Here is a 19,428-nt window from a genome sequence, read left to right on the forward strand (position 1 = left end):
ACAGGGTATGGTTTTTTAGGTTTTCAAATGCCCCTCTTCCCTTTGCAACCTTTCCAAGTTCTTCACCATGGTTTCCACAAATTTACATGGGATACAATAATCCACTAAACACTGATTTGAAAAATGTGGTATCACCCATATTTAATTCACTGATATGACTGCATCCTGTCAATCATATAGAAGTGTGGCAATGATCCCCCCCCCCCCCAATATCCCTGCTGGTGTCCGTCTTCCCTCTTAAGTGCCCATGTGTCATTCATTATTTGCCATGAGATAGAATTTCAAAGTAGATATCAAAGCCTCCCATCAAATCTATTTTTCTTCTTATGCAGCATTGCTACATAAGAAAATGATGCCTGCAAGTCTCTACCAATGGTCTCAGCGTAGCATCTGCGCAATGAAAGCACACATTGGTCTTGCCTTCACTTATATGCAATTTCAATTTGTAACAATCCAAAGCCGGAACGAGCTACTTTTCATTTCGGAGTGTTAGCAGCAATTTATACTTAACAACAAAAAATGTATGCTGAACAAAGGACCATATTAAAGAGAATCTGTACACCACAGAACACCTGAATCGAATACTTCAAAGCCTACTTTCATATTGACACCCTGACTTTAAAACCTTGAGTAATTTGAAATTCGTAAGAAACAATTCCTTCTTTCTTTGAATGGAGCAACATATTAGTTGCATATTGTAATACTATAAGCATATTAGATTGTGATTCTTTTGAAGGATGATAGTCTCAATTTCAGCACTTTCCACATGCTCATCCTATGGATTTACTTTGTAAATATTAGAATGTGATTTTGTTGAAGGATGATAGAGCCTTGCTGACACTTTCAACCAAACCATCAACACACTAATCCTAAAGACACTAATTAATAAAGGTGGCATAATTCCACTTCATAAATTAGAGCATAAAGCATTAGGAACCAGGAACAGCAAATTGTTTATGTAAACAATTGCATCATAAATCTCTATATGACAAATTCCTATCCATTTGCCGACAAGCATTCACCTACAATTAAATCATTTTATCTAAATGACACCTGCCACCTGGAAGGCTGACCCCAAGATGCAATATTGTTGCCAAGTGGCAAATGGATTGAATAAATCAATTATTTCTAAAAAAAAATATTTACCAAGCTTCATGCAAATATTTCTTACACAGTTGCCAATGAACCTTGAGTTTCTGAGCGCAATTTCAAGTGTTGGTCCTTACCCGTAAAGCCTAAAAGGCCTTGACTCTGTATACCTGAAGGTGCATCTTCTCCCCAGTTCTTCAGCCACAGCACGGAGGTCCAGCTCTGAGGACCTTCTGGTGGTTCCCTAACTGTAAGAAGTGAAGTTACAGGGAATCAGACAGGGGGCCTTCTTGGTAGGTTCGCCCACCCTGTGGAACGCCCTTCCATCAGATGTCAAGGCAATAAGTAACTATACAGCCTTTAGAAGTCATCTGAAGGCAGCCCTGTATAGGGAAGTTTCTAATATTTAATGTTTTGTTATGTTTATATAGATATATGTTGGAAGCCACCAAGACTGGCTAGAGACGTCCATTCAAATGTATGGGGTACAAATAATAAAATTATCATCATCATCATCATCATCAAGCAATTCAGTGTAAGAAAATAAGAGTACTCTATCTCATATATTATCTCAAACATCATGATTGCTCACATCAGTTCAAATTTTAATGTGGTTCCATAAGACATCTTAAACATGTCCTGACTCTTGCCAAGACATGCACCAGTTACCGGTATACCTTAGAGCAGTTATTCAATACCTTGTGGAGAGTAAAGACCTGGATAAGGTCGATGGTGATAGTGGAGCACAGACATAGGTTATACATACTGAGTGTACATGCAAAACTGCATAGGAAAGAAAGGAGGAATTTGAGAAAGAAGATTTTTATAAAAATAAATACAGTGGATGCTTGGGTTGCGAACATGACCCGTGTGGGAGGCACGTTCGCAACCTGCAGCATTCACAACCTGCAGTGCCACTTCTGCGCACACGCGGGTCGCGATCCAGAGCTTCTGCGCATGCGCGAAGCACGATTTAGCACTTCTGCACATGCACGAGCATCGAAACCCGGAAGTATCCCATTACGGTACTTTGGGTTCGGCACGAGCGCAACGCGAAAAAATGTAACCTGCAGCATTCGCAACCTGAAGTATGACTGTAAATAAAAAAAAGGCGTGTTTTTGTAATTTTGAAAAATATACTCATTAACCCCATGAAAGGTACTCCCTGATGTTAATGTTTTATTTAACTTCCTAGTTTTCAAATGATTGATGATTTGCATAGATTTTTCTGGCGGGAAGCTTTTTTACTAGGGATAACTGGAGCGGATTACACCCCCCCCCACCAGACAAATCTCTTTCTTTACACAATAATTGCAGCACGAATATCATATGCACAGAAATGGCAATACGAGGTAAAAGTAAAGGTAAAGGGACCCCTGACCATTAGGTCCAGTCATGTCCAACTCTGGGGTTGCGGTGCTCATCTCACTTTACTGGCCGAGGGAGCCGGCGTACAGCTTCCGGGTCATGTGGCCAGCATGACAAAGCCGCTTCTGGCGAACCAGAGCAGCACATGGAAATATGAGGTAGTACCTACTAAAAAACAAAAGGGCAGCTGAAATTGATATAATATGTTGAATTGGCAAGCTTGACATGCAAAATTAGAGATCAGAAAGACCGATTTTAAAGAAGATTGGAAAATGTGTGCAGAACACTTAAAAACTCAGTGTAAATATTATTATTATTTTTGCTGAGCACTTTGGGTCAAAAGCAAGTATGGACAATGGCAGGTGGGTGTCCTGTCCCCACAACATAAATCCTGGTTCGGTCCATGCTCAGATATACTTCATGTCAACATGAAGTTGCATTTATCTATGAGGAGCAGAGGCCATGATTTGAATATCCAGGGGCTTAGGTAGGAATGGGACTTGTGTCGGAAGCCTTGGAAATCTTGGGCCAGGAAGTACACACAGGCTACCCACCTGTAATTGGGCCAGGAAGTACACACAAGTCCTCTTCCACCTTTGACTAGAACTCCCACCATTCCTGACTACTGGGTTAAGCTGGCAGGGGATGTTTTGAACTTCAGTCAACAAACACCCGGGGTATGTAAAACTGAAGAGCTTTTACATGGAGCTGGATGGTTTGGTGGCTGAACTTGAAATTCCTGAATAGAGCACCACTAATTGTGCAACTGTCAAGACCCATAAAATTGCTGTTAGCATTCTGATGGATATCAGATCTACACGGAAATCTGTGTTCTAATTGGGAAATAGTTACGGTAATCAACCAACCTACAACCAGCTATGTTACCACTGGTGGAGTTAAATAGCAGTAAATGCTGACAGTTTAGGCTCAGTGCTTGCATCTCACTCTTTGGAACGGAGAAATGGAGCTTATTCAGAGCCTCCTGCTGGGGTTGATTGGAGTTATAGGGATTCCTTCCCTGTTTCTTCTCTCCTGGGCAATTTATTATGATCTTTCCAGGAGTAAAATTCCATCTGGATTTGACAGTCCATTAAAGCTTCGAGGTCTTCACTGTCTTGCCATAATGGCATTCACTGTGGTAAGTTGGGGACTGGATGAGCCATTAGTTAAGTCCTTCTTATGTTCTTATGGGAAAGGTGATTAAGAAATGCATTATTATTATTATTATTATTATTATTATTATTATTATTAAGTATCTGTAGGCACCTGGCAAAAAAAAAATCTATATCTTTTAAAGGTGTTATTGGTTTGCTTTGTTCTTGCTTTCATTGTTTATTTTGGGTTTTTATCTTGTATTTTTTTTTCTGTGAACCACCCTGAGATCCTTCCATGAAGGGCAGTATATTTAAATAACAACAACAACAACAACAGTTTATATATTCAAGTTATTCATATACTGCTTAATCCAACATGCACATATTCAGGATAGCACATATTGCCTCATAGGCAAGCAAGCAGTTTGTGAATTGTTTCTCCAAAGCTTAGCTTGTTTCCCAGCTTCTTTTGGCTCTGTACCTTGGCAGGTGTTTGGGTTGGGGTGACCAATTCTAAGCTGACCAATTGAAATTAATGGACATGGTTAACATGTTCATTTCCATGGGTCTACTTTAAATAGGACTTAGTTGGATGCCACCCCTGGTGAATAGGATGCAAATGTGGGCTCTGTTTTCATGAGACTTTTCCTTTGCCCAACAGGGGAAGTGTCTTGAACTGTTGGGTGTCTGCAGACAGGTTGCCTTTATCCGCTTCCTCATGAATTTCTGGAATCCAAGAGCTGATCCCAGCCTCTCTGCTAAAGATCTGCATTTCGACGGGGTTCCTGTGAGGGTTTATCACCCCAAAGCACCATCTGCTGCCCCAAGGAAAGGATTTGTGTTCTTTCATGGAGGTGCTGGGATGCTTGGGAGCATCGGTAAGATATTAAGGCTGTGAGCCTATGAACACTTATCTAGAGGCAAGCCCCATTGAACTCCAGTAAGCCCATGTAGAATCATAGAAATGTTGTGAAACCTCTATTGTCAAATCTCCAGTCAAAGAGAGCCCGCCACTTTCCCTGTCAAACAACTCTTACCATCAGAAAGGTGTTCCTAATGTTTAGTTGCAATCTCCTTTCTGGATAGAAGTGATTAAGATATCATTGTAAGATATCATTACAGGGCTGAAATACAAGAGTGTTGGTGGTAGTTCCTGAAGAGACAAGGGGCACACGTGTGCTTTGGATTTGCATATGTTAATTTATACACATGGACCCTATTGTTGTCATGGCTTCCCATGGCTTCTAGTTGCCAATGGTCAGGGATCCGGGGAGCTGCACTCCAGCAAGCAGCCCCTGGGAGAGGGACAGATGCCCCCCCACTGCTAAAATTCATATAACACTTGATTTCATAGAACCTCAGAGGTTCACAAACATGTATATAATTAGGAATAATAATTAATAATTAGGAATAATTTATTAGCCAAGTATCAATCATACTTGGAATTTTGCTTTGACTACATTGCAATGTAAAGAAAAGCGTACCTCATACAAAGCGTGTTCTCCATTAGAGAGGGCACGTGTTGGGGTGCGACCTGGCCACCTGACCCGGTGTTGTGGGTGGGTAATCTTGGATCAGCCACAACCCCTGATAGGTGGGTCCCGCATTGCTGGGGTGCAATCTGACCAATGGGGTGCTGCGAAAGAGCAGCAATGCGGGACCTATATAAGCCCATGCGAGGCTACTGAACTTCCTCTTTGGTGCTATCGCATCGGAACACCCGCCCACCTCTCCCTATATTTAGGGCTTGCGCTTGACCTTGCTATGCCGTCATGTGTCATTTGCTCTTGTGGCAGGGGCACGGCAGGAATTTTTCCCACTTGGCTGATTGGCTGGTGCCATTTAGATTTCGCCTGCTGCGTAGCACATTGTCACAACTTGTCAGTTGCGGATAGGCTCTGGTTCAGGTGACAGGCGTATTCTGGTAAAGGAATCCAGGGACTCACTGGTTTGGCGTTCCCCAAAAGGGGTTTCGGCCTGCGCCCGAGTCCAGGGACATCAGGTCGGTTTATTGGTGCTCCTTCCATCAGCTGTCCCTGGTGTTCATCCTTGGCTGTCCTTAGAACGTGGCTCTGGGACAGCGCTGCCAGCAAGGGTGCAGGGAGATAGTTGAACCACAACCTATGCAACCACTCACTTGATTGTAATCAATAAAGTTTTGGCCTAAATTCTGCCCAAAACCAAACCACATATCTGTCTCCTGTGTGAATTTAGTTTGGGGAAAGGTAAAAGGTCTAAACACACAAATACTTTCCCCTTCACGATACAACAGCACAGCAAAGGAACCCCATACCACCAACTGACCTCCCTTCCGCCCACAACTACAAATTCAACAGTTTGATGGCACAAGGAAAAAAGCTATTCCTGTGCCTAGACGCTTTTCTGTATAGACTCCTGTAATGACGTCCGGATGGGAGTAAATCAAACAGGTAATAACCAGGATGCGAAGGGTCTGCGACAATTCTTTCTGCTCTCTTCCTGGCTCGAGCAGCATAAAGTGTCTCTATTGGAGGTAAACTAACACCAATTACCCTCTCTGCAATTCTTACTGCTCGTTGGAGCCTCTTCTTATCCAGCTTAGTGGCTGTGCCATACCAGGCAGTAATAGAATTACAGAGAACAGTTTCAATAGTACCTCTGTAAAATTGGATCAACAATTCTTGGGGCAAATTAACTTTTCTTAGTTATCGCAAGAATGACAATCTCTGGTGGACCTTTTTAATAATAATATTGATGTTGTCTGACCAATTTATGTTTGGAGAAATTACAGAGCCCAGGAACTTAAAGGACTCTACCACTACAACCAGGGCCGTCTTAGGCAGATCGGCCACCGTGGTGCGGTGATCCCTCCGGCACCCCCGCCGTGCTGCCTCTCCACCTCTGGGGCCACTTCACTCCTGCGCTGGCCGCCCCTAGAGAGGGGGAGGGGGCAAGTGGGGGATAAGGGGCGTGGCGCTGGAGCGGCGCGGGGGTCTGTGCGCCCTTCCAGCGCTCCAGCTGGGGCTCCCCATGCGGCATGGGAGGTGAGGGCGGCCAGCTTGCAGCCCACCCAGGAGTGGCATGGGCGGCAGCGGCTGACTACAACCATATTACCAAGAATGGGAAGTGGCAGCGAGATGGGAGAGTGCTTTCTGTAATTGATTATCACATTCCATATAATAGGTTGCTTCCCTGATTGCTCTGCTTACCAACCCACCCAGCTTCCCACTCTCAGCCACCCCCTCTTTTACACCTGACCAAATCCCACACCCACCCACCACACCCACATGTGCTAATTTATCTGCACACATAGGTCAACTTTCTGAAACCCTTAACCCGAAACTGGACCTCCTCCAGGTTTGCATCTCACAAAACCAATCACAATTTTGTTGTTGTTGTTGTTGTTCAGTCGTTCAGTCGTGTCCAACTCTTCGTGACCCCATGGACCAGAGCACGCCAGGCACGCCTATCCTTCACTGCCTCTCGCAGTTTGGCCAAACTCATGTTAGTAGCTTCAAGAACACTGTCCAACCATCTCATCCTCTGTCGTCCCCTTCTCCTTGTGCCCTCCATCTTTCCCAACATCAGGGTCTTTTCTAGGGAGTCTTCTCTTCTCATGAGGTGGCCAAAGTACTGGAGCCTCAACTTCAGGATCTGTCCTTCTAGTGAGCACTCAGGGCTGATTTCTTTGAGAATGGATAGGTTTGATCTTCTTGCAGTCCATGGGACTCTCAAGAGTCTCCTCCAGCACCATAATCACAATTTTACAAGCTGGCAAATAGCAGTGCCACTTTCAGAAACACGAAACAACAAACTTGTTATCAGAGTTACCAAAATTGCCTGCCATCACGTCCAAAATTTCCCCTTGCAGGTGAGCAGAGTGCTGTTGCAGCCAGGCTCTCTTTGTGGGCTTCCTGCTGACATCTGGTTGGCCTTGGGGAGAACAGAAGGCTGGGCTGGCTGGGCCTTTGGCCTAATCCAGAACGGCTCTTTCCCATCTCTCAGGGATAACGATATGAGTGGTTGAGAGAACTGGACTTGCACCAGGTTTCATCTCGCAAGACCAATTGCAATGTTATATTTGGCAATTAACAAGTCCCATTCAGTAGCCTTCCATTGCAACAGCCTTTTAAGCAGGAACTGCAGGAGAAAGGAAGGCTAGGATCAAGTGACACATGAAGAAATTGGGAGTCAGGAGACTGGTGACACAACCTCTTGCAAGAGCTTGCTATTACTACAGACATTCATATTTGGGGGCATGGGGGCACCTGTGGCCCTCTCAGATCTTGTTTCCTGAAATGCAACTCCCATGCTCCCTCACTTTCAATGGCTAGACAGATTTCTTCTAAGGTGGAGATTTGGGAGGTTCTTATAACAAGTTTGTTTTTCCTGTCTCTGAAAAATTGAAATAGGTTTGTATATATTAATATAAATGATAACATGTTAATTAAATGAAAGCATGAAACTCATGGATCTGATAAGAATTAACGAGCCTCTGGAAGATTTATGTACGTTTATTTACAGTTCAAAATCACAGAGCGTGGCAAATGCCTGTCATTCTCCAATACAAAGTGCACAGACTGGGTTTCCGTTTCTCAGACAGCACAATGGTGACAAGATCCGGTCCTTCCCCTTTCCCCCTTACTTAGCATTTTCACCTTCTCCTCCATCCTGCTGTGAGGAGAATTTGGGCATCCTCCCACCTCGCTAACCAGCAAAGATTCCTCTGAGAGCTCTACCCCCCTTGGTTGCCCAGTAACCTCTTCCAGGGCATCTCTCCCCACATTCTGAAGCTGCAAACTCCTTGCCTTTGTTACTCTGCCAGCTTCATAAGGCTGAGAAGGAAGGGAGGCTAAGTAAACCCACCCTTGCCTTTCCTGAGGGTGTGACCTCTCATTCTCAGAGTCAGCCTCATTCTCAGAATCAGACCCCTCCCAGAATCAGACCCTTCTAGATCCCTGACACCGTTCCACATATCTCTTAAGGTCAGGATTTTTAGTGGGGTGGAGTGGGAGTTGGGAGGTTGTAATTTGAATCAATTTGTTTTTATATGTGAACCTATTTAATCTGCGATTTTTTTTGAAGCAATTTGTGAACCCAAAGTCAGTCTCTGAAGCTTACAATGCAGCGCTCTAGCAATGTGAGGTGCACAATGCATAAAAAGGCTTTGGTCAGTGAATGTCGCATGTACCAATATCTTATGTAAGGGAAGATTACTTTGCAAAAATGTGCTTTTAAAGGCAAGATTGGAGGCAGCAGTGCTTCTACATAGCAGTTGCTGGAAACCCTGGGCGGGTAGAGAACTGAAAGTAAGTGTGGGAAAGTGAGAAAGGATTCGCTCATCCCTGCCTGTGACTACCGGGAGTTGCAATTTCACAGCATGTAGAGCAATGGAAGCCAAAGGTGTCATCCTTCAGGTTCTGCTGTGACTTATATCCATGCATTTCAGTGGGTCTTCTCTGAATGCATCATTTCTGGGTTGTGAAACAGCTTATTTTCATTAGGTGTATCTTCCACATAATTGCGTCCCAATTTTGAATTTCCCTCCCAACTTGCTAGCATTCTACGAAGATGTCTGCAGCAAAATTGCCAAGGAGACTGATTCAGTGGTTGTGTCTGTTGGGTAAGTAAACACACAACCACATGGCCTTTCGTAGGGAAAGAGTGTATGCTGCTTCATTTGTTGGTGGCATCCCTTGCCATATTTCCTGCAGGAGAAAGAGGCTCCCCATGAAAGCTGTCAACATTCTGTTCTTTGATTGAAAATCAGAGCTTCATGCACTTAAGACATGAACACACTCGCTTCTGTGGGGGGACTATAAGCTGGGCATAAGGCCTTACACTGCACCTCTAACAAGGGCCTCCAGATGAGCCTCAACTTGGAGACAACCCAATCCAGATCCAGCCTATAATGAGTTCTGGGGTGCGGCTAATGTTCAGTTAGGGCTTTTAAACATACAGTCAGGAAGAGACAGGGAAATGCCCCCTGCATCTAAACAGGAGCAGGGGGGATAGCTACAAGTTGCAAATGGTCTTCCACCAGCTGGATCCAATCTTGCAGAGTTCTGCTTCCCTAGCATTCCCTAGACTCTTTTGCTAGCTGAGAAAGTCAGTTTTTTTTAAGGGTATAAGCCAGCTGACTTTCACCTGCATTGTATCTGCTATAACTGATCTAGCAGGCTCGTCTTGTAATCCTATGTGATCATGAATGTGTTTGGAAAAGATTCTGGGAGCTTAACACTCTGCTTCTGTTTTATTCATCAGCTACCGCCTGTCTCCTGAGCATCTTCCTCCCGCTCAGTACATGGACTGCCTTGCTGCTACCATACACTTAATTCAAAATGCAGCTTCCCATGGGGTGGATCCTTCCAAGATCATCGTTGGTGGGGACAGTGTTGGGGGCAATTATGCTACTGTTGTTGCCCAGAAACTGGTGGAGAGATCAGACCTTCCAAAGCTACGGGCTCAAGTGCTGATCTATCCTAGTTTGCAGGCTATGGACTACAACTTGCCTTCCTATCAGCAGAACAGCTCAATGCCCCTCTTGTTCCGGGAAAACATTGCTTACTTTGGCCTGAAGTATATTGGAAAGGACCCTTCTTTGGCAGGCCAGATCCTGAAGGGCTCTCATGTGCCAGATTCAATGAGACTGAAATACGGGAAGTGGGTGAGTCCAGACAACCTTCCAGAGAGATTTAAGCGGAGAGGCTACAAACAAGTCCCACTTGCTCCTTTTGAACCTGAAGTCTATAGGCAATTGCCAGAGGCTTTAGAAGGCCATTTTTCTTGCCTTTTTGCTGATGATTCTGTCATCCAGAAGCTTCCTGAAACCCTATTTGTGAGTGACGAGTATGACATAGTACGAGATGACGGACTGCTGTACAAGAAACGTCTGGAGGACCATGGGGTGAAAGTCACCTGGTTCCATGTTGAAAACGGGTTTCATGGGATGATAAACTTCTTCAAAGGATTTATCTTTGCATTCCCCGCTGCAATTGAATTAATGGACAGCATCATAGACTTTGTCAAAAACTTATGACAGGAAATCTCTTGAATTTGTGAGTGACTCATAAAGAGGAGAGGATCTGCCAACTTCAGCCTCAGATAGTTTCTCATTTTTCCAATCTTCTATTCAGTTCTCCACAATTGTAGAAATATGTGGTTCTTGGGGGCAGCGGGGAATTCCTCATGAAAATTCACCAGCACTTTAGTGTGAAAGTTTCCTAAGAAACATGTTTACTTTGTGTGGCTTACAAGCAATTTGCTCTAATATACATGTATTGCATTTCTATATTATTTTCACTAATATATGCATTTTATTTCCCCTTCCATTTTCATTTAGTACACATTAGTTGGCTGGAGATCTGCACTGCTAATGCTGTTCTAGGCTGAATCAACAGAATTATTGTGTCCAGATCAAGAGAAGTAATAGTTCCACTCCATTTTGCCTTGACCAGGAGAACTGTGTCCAGTTCTGGGCACTACAATTTAATTAGGATAATTGATAAGCTGGAATTTGTGTAGAGGAAGGAGATTGATTAAGGGTCTGGAAACCAAGGTGACAGCAAACACCACAAAAAATCAGTAGAGGCAATTAGAATAAGATCTATGATTTGATCAACTTTTGAACATTCCTCTGCTTAAAAAAACATATCAAAGGAAAGCCTATTGGTTCACATTATTTTATCGATTCTGTCATTCGTATTGATGTAAACCTCCAAAAATGAATTTTGTATAGTTAACTATTTAGCTCTGTCTCTAGTATTTGAAACAAAATAAAAAATTCTTTCCAGTAGCACCTTAGAGACCAACTGAGTTTGTTTTTGGTATGAGCTTTCGTGAGCATGCACACTTCTTCAGACCAACACCGCAACCCACCTGTAACTGGATCTCTAGTATTTGTTATCTTATTGCTATGGTTAGTGGCTAATGCAAATAAAGTTTCTATCTAGTCCTACTTAGAATAGAGCCTATTGCACTGAAAATGTAGCAATGTTGGGGCCCAATTAACTTTTAAGGAAGAGAATTCCAAAGAATTGGAAACGTGAGTGCTCCAAGCACACAGTCCCACCATGTTTATTGTAGGGATGCATGGCACCATCAGCACATCTTCATCCAAAGTACTAAGTGACCAGGGTTGATGGGAGAGGGAAGAGCTGTCTTCTCAGATACCCTGTCCAGAACCATCCTATAAAGGACAGTGCTTCTCCCCACTTTGTGTAATTGAGGGCTTGGAAGACATAACACCTACCGTATTTTTCGGACCATACCTTCCGACGTTGCTCATTTGAAAACAAAGGCCTTCTATTCTACAACAGTATCACCACTTGAACATTTCCTCCTGGTAAAGTACAAAAGTCATTAGAGAAAACAAACAAAACAGCAGTATTTTAAGCACAGAAATCTTTGAATTTATGTATTGCATTTAGGGAAGCCTGCCAGAAAGAGAAAACCCCCAAACCAATTATAACCAACTAAACATGTGTTTGTGTATATGCAAACACAACTTTAACAATAAATACAAAATTGTAAAAATAAATGTTATCTAAATATATATATATAAATGTTCAGATGGGTCGTTTGATGTAGCCGCAACGCCCTGTAACCACTTGACCGATTCTCTTTGAATATGGACACAACATTCCATGGGTATATGGGAGTGATCTTGAGTACCTGGATTGCAAATATACACCTTTCATAGGTAGAAATATGATTTTACATAAAAAATTACCCCCTCCAGTGGATGATGGAAGGTATAGTACAGTGCACCCGTTTCTAGCCCCTCCTCCACTTTTTCAACCAGCACTGCCAGCAGCCAATAGAAAGACAGATTGCCCTAAGACATTGCCTGACCCATGCGGACCTGCAAAGCGCAGTCCGCCATTTCCGACCTCATATCGCCCATGCGCAGAGTCGAGGCGCGCAATCTGCAAACCAGTAAGCCCCAGGCCACAGGTTGCTCCCTACCCTCGCCCACCTACACAGGCAGTGACTTTTACACAGAGCAAGCTTATTGCGTCCCCACCACCCCCTGTGCAGAACTGAGGGCCAAAAACAAAACTTCACCCCATTCCCACTTTGTGCCGCTTCCTTCATCGCCTCCACACAGCCAGTCTGCCAGAAAAATCACACCTCCGCAATTGCCGCACTCGCCTCGCACTTACCCACAGTCGCGGAACCGAGGCGCACAAACTGTAACCCGCAAAGCCCCCCGCCTCAATTTGCTGCCTCCCCTCGCCCACCTCCACGGGCCGCGACTTTACAACAACGGAAACACTGCCTGTAAAGAGCAAAAGCTGAGAAAAAAGCTGCGGCCGCCATTTCCTCTCTCACCTCGCCCACCTCCACAACCAGGACAGCGAAAAACAAAACTAACCCAAGTCCCGATTTTGGCCGCTTCCTCCACTGCCTGCACAGAGCCACTCCACCACAAAAACATGCCTCCCCAATTGGCGCACTCAGCTCGCACACATCCACAACCATGCTGGCCAAAAAGACAAATTTTACCTGACACCGCCTCCCAACGAAGCCTCCACCGCATGCACAGAAACAAGCCCACCCAAAAACGCACGCCATGGCAACACCTTACCCGGCTACACCAGGAGTAGAGAACCTAGGGCCCGTGGCTGGATACGGCCCACTTGCCTTCTAAGTCCGGCCAACGGACGGTCTGGAAATCACCACGTTTTTAAATGACTAGAATGCGCCCTTTTAAATAAAATGCATCTCTGGGTTATTTATGGGGCCTCCCTGCTGTTTTTACAGGAGTAGAAGGTACTCTACTCATTTATTTTTTTCAGAAAACATACCCCGTCCCAAGGACATAGGAATTCATTTATATTTTTTCCAAAACATATCCCGTCCCACCACAAACACCTACAAACTGCACAAAGACAACAACTACACACCAAAACACACTACACTTCAACAAAATACCCTACACTACACTTCAACAAAATAAGGTATAAAAACCATACATTTCCTCTTTTCCACTATACTTCCTTTCCCAATCCACATTATTAGCCACAGCAACGCGTGGCCGGGTCAGCTAGTTATAATATAAATGAGTACAACACAGGTGAAAAGTCTTCATTACAGTCATGAAACCCAGCAAACAAATGCTCTTCTGTGTTATTGCTTCCACTTTCAAATGGAGTTTTTAAATGACAAGACTTCCTACAAAACACTTAGAGAACATTTAAGCTATGATTGAAGGCCATAATGTGATAATAAACTTTGGTGTGTTGAAAAATGTGCTCATTTCTTGCCATCAAGCCTCTGTATGAAGCAGATTTTTCTTTGTGGATCAGATCACTGGTGGGTGACCAGTCTGTGCAATTGGAACTGTGCAAAAATACATTCTTGGCTACCTTTCTTAATTTCACGTGTCTTAATTTAGTGAGGAAACAATTTTTGGTTGGCCTGTGAAAGAACCGAATGTACAAAACCCTTCTGGGCAATCAGCCAAAGATCTACTGGTAGATATTGGTCTGCCTTCTTATTAACCTTTCTACATAGGGCACAGTTAGGCGGTTCCCTTAGGAACATTTAGAGCTGCTTCACCCCACATGACCCCATAGCAGTTTTCCATACCCTGCAACCGTCGTGAATTTCCCAGGACATTCTGGGAATTACAGAAGACATCCCGGCTTTAGATTGTATCCTGGAATGTCCTGTGCTTCTCCCTCAGCACTGCTGCCACCGAGCTCAGGGACGGGGACGAGTTTACAGCCCATGCTGGTGCTTGCAGTGGACCCACACTTTTCTGCAAGATAGCTGGTTTCTGCAAGAATGCAGCATTAAAAGACTCGCGGCCTGATTTTCTCTGGTGGAACATTGCAGGGTATGGTTTTCTAGCTTTCCATATGTCTTTCTTCCCTCCACAGCCTGTCCAGGCTTTTCACCATGGTTTCCAAAATTTAACAGCAGTGCTGTCAAGTATCCCGTTTTCCCCGGGATTCTCCCTTATTTCAAGCAGTTTTCCGCTGCTCTCCCTTATTTTTTATTTCCCTTAAATTTCCTGTTTTTAATGGAAGCAGCTCCTCTCCTGCTGGCCAGGGACTGGGTGGGAAGACCTTGCCTACTTGGAGAGAAAAGCCTCAGCCCTCAAAGCCTTTGAGCAGCTGCTGCTTCCTGTCCTGTTTTGATGGGATCAGACAAGAAGACGATGGGGCTCCATCGCACGGAGCACATGGCTACCCTCCTCTTTGCTGGCTGCCCTCCTCTTTGCTCCGCTCCGAGCCTGAGCCTGCTTGGAGTTTACATTGCTGCTCTGCCCACTTTTGCTTCTGGCTCCGCCCACCACTGACATGTGACTGTCCCCGGGATAGGTGAGACTGCTGATCCCTTATTTTCAAATCCGAAACTTGACAGCTATGTTTAACAGGAGACAGAATATTCCATCAAACACAGATTAGAAAAATGTTGCACCACCCAAATTTAATCCTTTGATATGATGGCATATTGATATGATGGCATAAATGAATGTTTCCTAATATCTGCCCCGAATATCTATTCAAGTTGGCACCACTGCTATAGGCGTATTAGAATGTGATTTTATTGAAGGATTGCACATAGAACATCTTCAACCAAAGCGATCAAGTCACTAATCCTAAAGACGCTTTGTACAAATAAATCCCATAATTAATGAAGGCGGCATTAGTCCACTTCACATATTAGAATGTAAGCATGCAGCCACATGAGGAACCAGGAACAGCAATTGTTTTCTGTAATATCGGAACATGATAAAAACTCTATATGGTCATTTTCTACCCGTTCACCATCAAGCATTTACCTTCAATGAAATCACTTGATCTCTAAACGATTCTCCTGCTACCTTGAAGGCTAAACCCAAGGCACAATATTTTTGACAGGTGGTAAATAAATTGAATAAATCCACCCACATGTAGGTGATCCCTCACCCTATCTCTTCTGACAACAACTCCCAGCAGCTTGATAGAAAGGTTTACACAGCTTGTTGTTGTTGTTCAGTCGTTCAGTCGTGTCCGACTCTTCGTGACCCCATGGACCAGAGCACGCCAGGCACGCCTATCCTTCACTGCCTCTCGCAGTTTGGCCAAACTCATGTTAGTAGCTTCAAGAACACTGTCCAACCATCTCATCCTCTGTCGTCCCCTTCTCCTTGTGCCCTCCATCTTTCCCAACATCAGGGTCTTTTCTAGGGATTCTTCTCTTCTCATGAGGTGGCCAAAGTACTGGAGCCTCAACTTCAGGATCTGTCCTTCTAGTGAGTACTCAGGGCTGATTTCTTTGAGAATGGATAGGTTTGATCTTCTTGCAGTCCATGGGACTCTCAAGAGTCTCCTCCAGCACCATAATTCAAAAGCATCAATTCTACGGCGATCAGCCTGTTTACACAGCAGGAAACACCAAATTCCAGTTTCAGCAATTGTAAACAAGTCATAAATCTCTGTATGACAAATTCCTACCCATTCACCAACAAGCATTTATCTCCAATGAAATCATGTTACTTAAACGACCTTGGCTAACCCCAAGGTGCAATATTGTTGACAGGTGGCAAATGAATTGAATAAATCAATTATTTTTTAGGCAGTTATTTTTCCAGTCTTCTCTTCATCCAAATATTTGTTATACAGTTGCCAATAATCTGTAAGTAGCTCAATGGAACAAAATGAGAGGGCGCTATCTCATACATCCTGAAGACTCACGTTGCTTCGGTTGTTTGTGTGGTTCCACGATACATCATAAATGTGCAAAAACATTGTAAATCCATAGACTGTATTGGAGACTGTCTATCTCCTGCTATTACACTGAGAAATGTTTTTTTGCCCTGTCAAGTGAATAACGTAGGCTTAACCTGGTTTGCCTCCTGTAATTAGCCAGTTAGTCATTAAATAAACAAATGAAACCATTCATTAGGTTTGCAACTTGTGTGTGTCATAATTACCCTTCACAATGCCAGTTATGGCACTTCTGCCTTCGTCACGTCTGCAGTCTGACCCAGCTTTCTGACCCAGAATGATGCACAGTATTAAAAACAGGTTGTTATTATAATTTTTTATAAAATAGCTTTTATTAAGTTTTTGATTTTACATCTTAATAAAAAATAAATATTTTACATACTGTTAAATATCCAGCGACTTCCCTCCTTCTCTTTCCTTGGTTCGTTTTATGAATCTTTCATCCCTGCATATTTTGCTACAACCATATTAGTCAACTCTCCACTTTTACATCACTCCAACATTAACGGCCTCAGTCCAGTATACCTGAAGGAGTGTCTCCACCCCTATCGTTCTGCCCAGACACTGAGGTCCATTTCCAAGGGCCTTCTGCCGGTTCCCTCGCTACGAGAAGCCAAGTTACAGGGAACCAGGCAGAGGACTTTCTTGGTAGTGGCACCCGCCCTGTGGAATGCCCTCCCACCAGATGTCAAAGAGAAAAACAACTACCAGACTTTTAGAAGACATCCGAAGGCAGCCCTGTTCAGGGAAGCTTTTAATATTTAATAGATTATTGCATTTTAATATTCCGCTGGAACCCGCCCAGAGTGGCTGGGGAAACCCAGCCAGATGGGCGGCGTATAAATAAATTATGATGATTGTGATGATGATGATGATGATGATGATGATGATGATTACACTGTTGATTCTATCTTGATGCTGCCTTATTTCCAGCTATGTTCAGTTATTTTCCATATACTCAATAAATATTTTCCACTCTTCTTTGAATATATGTTCTTCTTGCTCTCTTATGACAGTATAGTATATGTTAAAAGTGCAAGCTCTGGTATTCTACCATCTTAAGTTGCCAATCCTCTTTGCCTGGGACCTCCCCCACTTTCCATTTTTGGGCTAACAAAACTCAGGTCACCATTGCTGCATACATAAATAAATTTTGTTGACACTTAAGGATTTCAGTCTGGATTATTCCCAACAAAAAAGGACTCTGTTCTTTTTGGGAAAGTTATTTTAAACATTTTTTTCAATGCATTACAGATCATTTCCCAATATTCTTTTACCTTTTTACATGTTCACCACATATGAAAAAACGTTCCCCTCATTTCTTTACATTTCCAACACATATCTGATTCTGCTTTATACATCTTAGCCAACCTACACAGAGTTAAATACCATCTGTGAATCATTTTCATATAGTTTTCTTTCAATGAGTAACAGGCAGTAAATTTCAAATCATTCTTCCAAAGTTTCTCCCAGAGGTTTAAATCTATGTTGCGTCCTATATCTATTGCCCAGTGTGTCACTTAGGCTTTGACTAGCTCATCTTTTGTTTGGGCTTCGAGGCCCCCAGGATCCCACCCCCCTTGAAATAACTTCACACTGACACTTATTTTAGTTTAAGTTATTGGGGAAATTTTGGCCACAACATTATTTAAATACAACCATGTGAGCGTTATTGGCTTAGGCATTGGCTCCAAATTATAACTCAACCCACCTTCTGATTGGTAGTCTAATAGGGTAAACCCAATGAGGGTGAAAGAGGAGAGTGCAAAATATGGTCTGAAGCTCAACATCAAAAAAACTAAGATCATGGCCACTGGTCCCATCACCTCCTGGCAAATAGAAGGGGAAGAAATGGAGGCAGTGAGAGATTTCACTTTCTTGGGTTCCATGATCACTGCAGATGGTGACAGCAGTCACGAAATTAGAAGACGCCAGCTTCTTGGGAGAAAAGCAATGACAAACCTAGACAGCATCTTAAAAAGCAAAGACATCACCTTGCCGACAAAGGTCCATATAGTTAAAGCTATGGTTTTCCCAGTAGTAATGTACGGAAGTGAGAGCTGGACCATAAAGAAGACCGATCGCCAAAGAATTGATCCTTTTGAATTATGGTGCTGGAGGAGACTCTTGAGAGTCCCATGGACTGCAAGAAGATCAAACCTATCGATTCTTAAAGAAATCAGCCCTGAGTGCTCACTGGAAGAGCAGATCCTGAAGTTGAGGCTCCAGTACTTTGGCCACCTCATGAGAAAAGAAGACTCCCTGGAAAAGACCCTGATGTTGGGAAAGATGGAGGGCACAAGGAGAAGGGGATGACAGAGGATGAGATGGTTGGACAGTGTTCTCGAAGCTACTAACATGAGTTTGGCCAAACTGCGAGAGGCAGTGAAGGATAGGCATGCCTGGCGTGCTCTGGTCCATGGGGTCACGAAGAGTCAGACATGACTGAACGACTGAAGAACAACAACAACGAGGGAGCAACATCGATGAATACCAACCAAAGCTCACCCCGGGGTTCCTGTGGTCCTGGCATGGCCCTAGCCCCTCAAGCGGACTTTGGACGAGATCCAGGACCCCTAGATTCCTTTACCGGAATACCCTGTTCCTGGAGGGGCAGGTGATGGTCTCCCCTCCCCCCCACATTTCAATGAGCCAATGCCTAACCGCCACAAGAGCCTAGCGCTCGCTGCCAATACCCTCACCCTGCAACCAGTCCTTCAGGCCATTGTGGACTTCGGCCGACCACACATCGTTACCCTCATTCGATAAATAAACACCATCTACCCTAAACAGTGCTGTATTAGAGAAGGTAATTCCTGGGGGGGGGGAATCACCCTGCCACCCAAGGACAACACTTTCTGCACTACCTTGCTGTCAACACACTTCCGGGCATTATCAGTTGCAGCTGGGTTCAAACTATTGCGCCAAGAATGCTGCACCAGGAGACGTGACCAGAAAATCATCATGTCGGGGCATGACACAGCCAGCTCCTGTAAATCCCTTTCAATGCGGAACCGTAAGTCCACGCCTTTCAAAAACGGTAGGTCATTTTCACCCAGCTGCGGAATCATGGCAGACAGTTGGCCAAGGCTTGCTACACGAAGCTTTACTAATGGCAAAAGTTCTCTCCAGAGCATGCCACATCTGCCAAACCACGAAATTTTTAATCGAGCAGA

General features: G+C 43.9%; 1 protein-coding gene across 1 annotated transcript; it reads left to right on the plus strand.

Moving 5' to 3' along the window:
- The first annotated feature begins 3,358 nt into the window (after positions 1 to 3,358).
- On the plus strand, positions 3,359 to 10,753 carry LOC117050703 (arylacetamide deacetylase-like 4). The gene is made up of 4 exons (XM_033156478.1): positions 3,359 to 3,595; positions 4,213 to 4,429; positions 9,090 to 9,153; positions 9,795 to 10,753. The coding sequence occupies exons 1-4, from the start codon at positions 3,419 to 3,421 to the stop codon at positions 10,567 to 10,569; spliced, it is 1,233 nt and encodes a 410-aa protein (XP_033012369.1). The 5' UTR covers positions 3,359 to 3,418; the 3' UTR covers positions 10,570 to 10,753.
- The last annotated feature ends 8,675 nt before the right edge of the window (positions 10,754 to 19,428 follow it).

This window comes from Lacerta agilis, chromosome 8, assembly GCF_009819535.1.
Source record: "Lacerta agilis isolate rLacAgi1 chromosome 8, rLacAgi1.pri, whole genome shotgun sequence".
NCBI lineage: Eukaryota > Metazoa > Chordata > Lepidosauria > Squamata > Lacertidae > Lacerta > Lacerta agilis.

Excerpts from the sequence above, each read along its gene's own strand:
- LOC117050703 (XM_033156478.1), top strand. The coding sequence starts at position 3,419 with ATGGAGCTTATTCAGAGCCTCCTGCTGGGGTTGATTGGAGTTATAGGG. Across the intron at positions 3,596-4,212 it reads CCATAATGGCATTCACTGTG|GGGAAGTGTCTTGAACTGTT; the intron begins GTAAGTTGGGGA and ends TTTGCCCAACAG. Across the intron at positions 9,154-9,794 it reads TCAGTGGTTGTGTCTGTTGG|CTACCGCCTGTCTCCTGAGC; the intron begins GTAAGTAAACAC and ends TTTATTCATCAG.